The 1,799-nt window shown below is 63.6% G+C and overlaps 1 protein-coding gene across 1 annotated transcript in view; it reads left to right on the top strand.

The window, feature by feature from the left end:
- LOC119588827 overlaps window positions 1-1,793 on the top strand; it is an 8,571-nt gene extending 6,778 nt beyond the window's left edge. Inside the window, exon 5 of the mRNA XM_037937471.1 lies at window positions 141-1,793. Within this exon, the coding sequence (XP_037793399.1) occupies window positions 141-1,780 (1,640 nt within the window). The 3' untranslated portion in view covers window positions 1,781-1,793. The remainder of the gene's footprint in view (window positions 1-140) is intronic.
- Window positions 1,794-1,799: the final 6 nt, after the last annotated feature.

Genomic DNA, 1,799 nt, shown 5'->3' on the forward strand with positions numbered 1-1,799 from the left:
AAACACACTTTCAAACCAGCAAGCAAACACGTCCTCTTTCTCCCAAACGGACACTGAAAGCCAACCATGCTAATCTTTACCCCTAAGCTTGACCCTTAGACCGCCAGATCTCTCACCCACCTCCGGTCTCCTCGTTCCAGGCCGGCGGGCGGTGGTGGACGCCAAGTGGTCGCTCGTGCTGCGGGGCCTCGTTCAGGAGCTCGACCCTCACGCCTCCTCCTCCTCGAACGTCTCGTGGGACTTCTCGGCTCGCCTTCCGTCCAGTCCGCCCCCCTCCTCGGCCTCCTCCCCCGCGCCCACTCCCCTGCGTGGCCGCCACGTGTGCCCCGAGGTCTACCTGGGACGCCGCTACGATCACCCTTACAACCAGCATGGCATGGAGACGACCAACTGCACGGGCGTCGCTCCTTTCCGCAGCGTCCTGACGGTTCTGCTGCCGGCGAGGTCGTGGGCGTCTGAGGACCTTGGATTCATCGTGGCGCGCATCAGGACGCTGTACGACATCCCCATCGTGGCCATACGAGCCGAGAGACCGAGCGAGGACCAGCGCGACGCCGGCGTCCGATACCTCTCAGCCCCAGCCAACGCCTCTGACGCAGATCTTCTCAACGAAGCCGTGAAGCTGGTGGAGACGCCCTTCGTGCTGCTGGCGGAGTCGCTGGCGCACTTCAGCAACCAGTCGTCGCTGGAGCGCCTCGTGCGGGTGCTGGACGACCTGGACCACGTGCAGGTGGCCGGGGGCGCCGCGAGGGACACGCAAGGCCACTGGAGCCACGGCTGTCTGCAGCAGCACATGGCCAACTACCAGGCCAAGTACACAATGGGCTACTACCACTCCAAGTACGAGTGCATGTACTGCGACGACCTCCTGACCCCCTTCGTCACCAGAACCAAGCTGCTTCACTCGCTCGCCTTCAGTGCCGGTCTCAGCGGACAGGCTGTGTACCGAGACTGGTTCGCCAAGGTGCGCGGCGCAGGCCACCTGGCCGTGCTCTGCCCCGACGTCATGTTCTTCGTCGGCGGCCACGTCAACATGACGGCCGACGACTGGCTCCCCGTGGCCCGCCGCTGGGTCCTGCAGAAGGTGACCTCCTTCTCGGGCGAAACCTTCCTGTTCCCGTGCGAGGACGTGGGCATCAAGTGCACCAACATCAAGGCGATAACCAAGTGGTACTTGCTGCCGCCGTGCTGCCTGGACGTCGCCATGGAGGACGTCCGCGTTCTGGTGGACTTCGCCGAGCGCGAGGGCCTCGAGTACGAGCTGCAGGCGGGCTCCGTCCTCGGCGCCCTCAAGTTCGGGTCGTACCTCCCCTGGGACATGGACCACGACGTGTACGTGGAGTGCAAACACTTCAAGAAGTGGACCCAAAAGTTCGGCGCCATCGTCAAGGGCAGGAACTGCACGCCGAAGGTCAAGTACAAGAACGTGTTCCTCAAGATCATCTGCCCTTCGTTCACCATGGACATCTTCTGCCGGGACGCCCTCAGCAGGAAGTTCCTCCCGAAGGAGTACGCGGACACACCCACATCCATCCTGTACGGCGGCCACTGGACCAAGGTCACGGCCAACCCCGGGCTCTTCGCCAGAAACAGCATTGGCCTGGAGGTCCTGAAGCATGTGCAGCACTCCAGCCACATCCTCAACGCCCAGAAGCGGAGAGGCACCAGCGCCGCCCCCGTCGGGAGGCCGGGCACGTGGCTCAGGTGTAAGACCCCCAACCACCACGCGTGCCTTGACAGGTTCCCCGCCGACGGAAACCTTCCTTTTGTCTTCCCGTGAATGGGTTCGGTCATATGGG

The sequence above is a fragment of the Penaeus monodon genome, chromosome 24 (genome assembly GCF_015228065.2).
Source record: "Penaeus monodon isolate SGIC_2016 chromosome 24, NSTDA_Pmon_1, whole genome shotgun sequence".
In the NCBI taxonomy this organism is placed as follows: Eukaryota; Metazoa; Arthropoda; class Malacostraca; order Decapoda; family Penaeidae; genus Penaeus; species Penaeus monodon.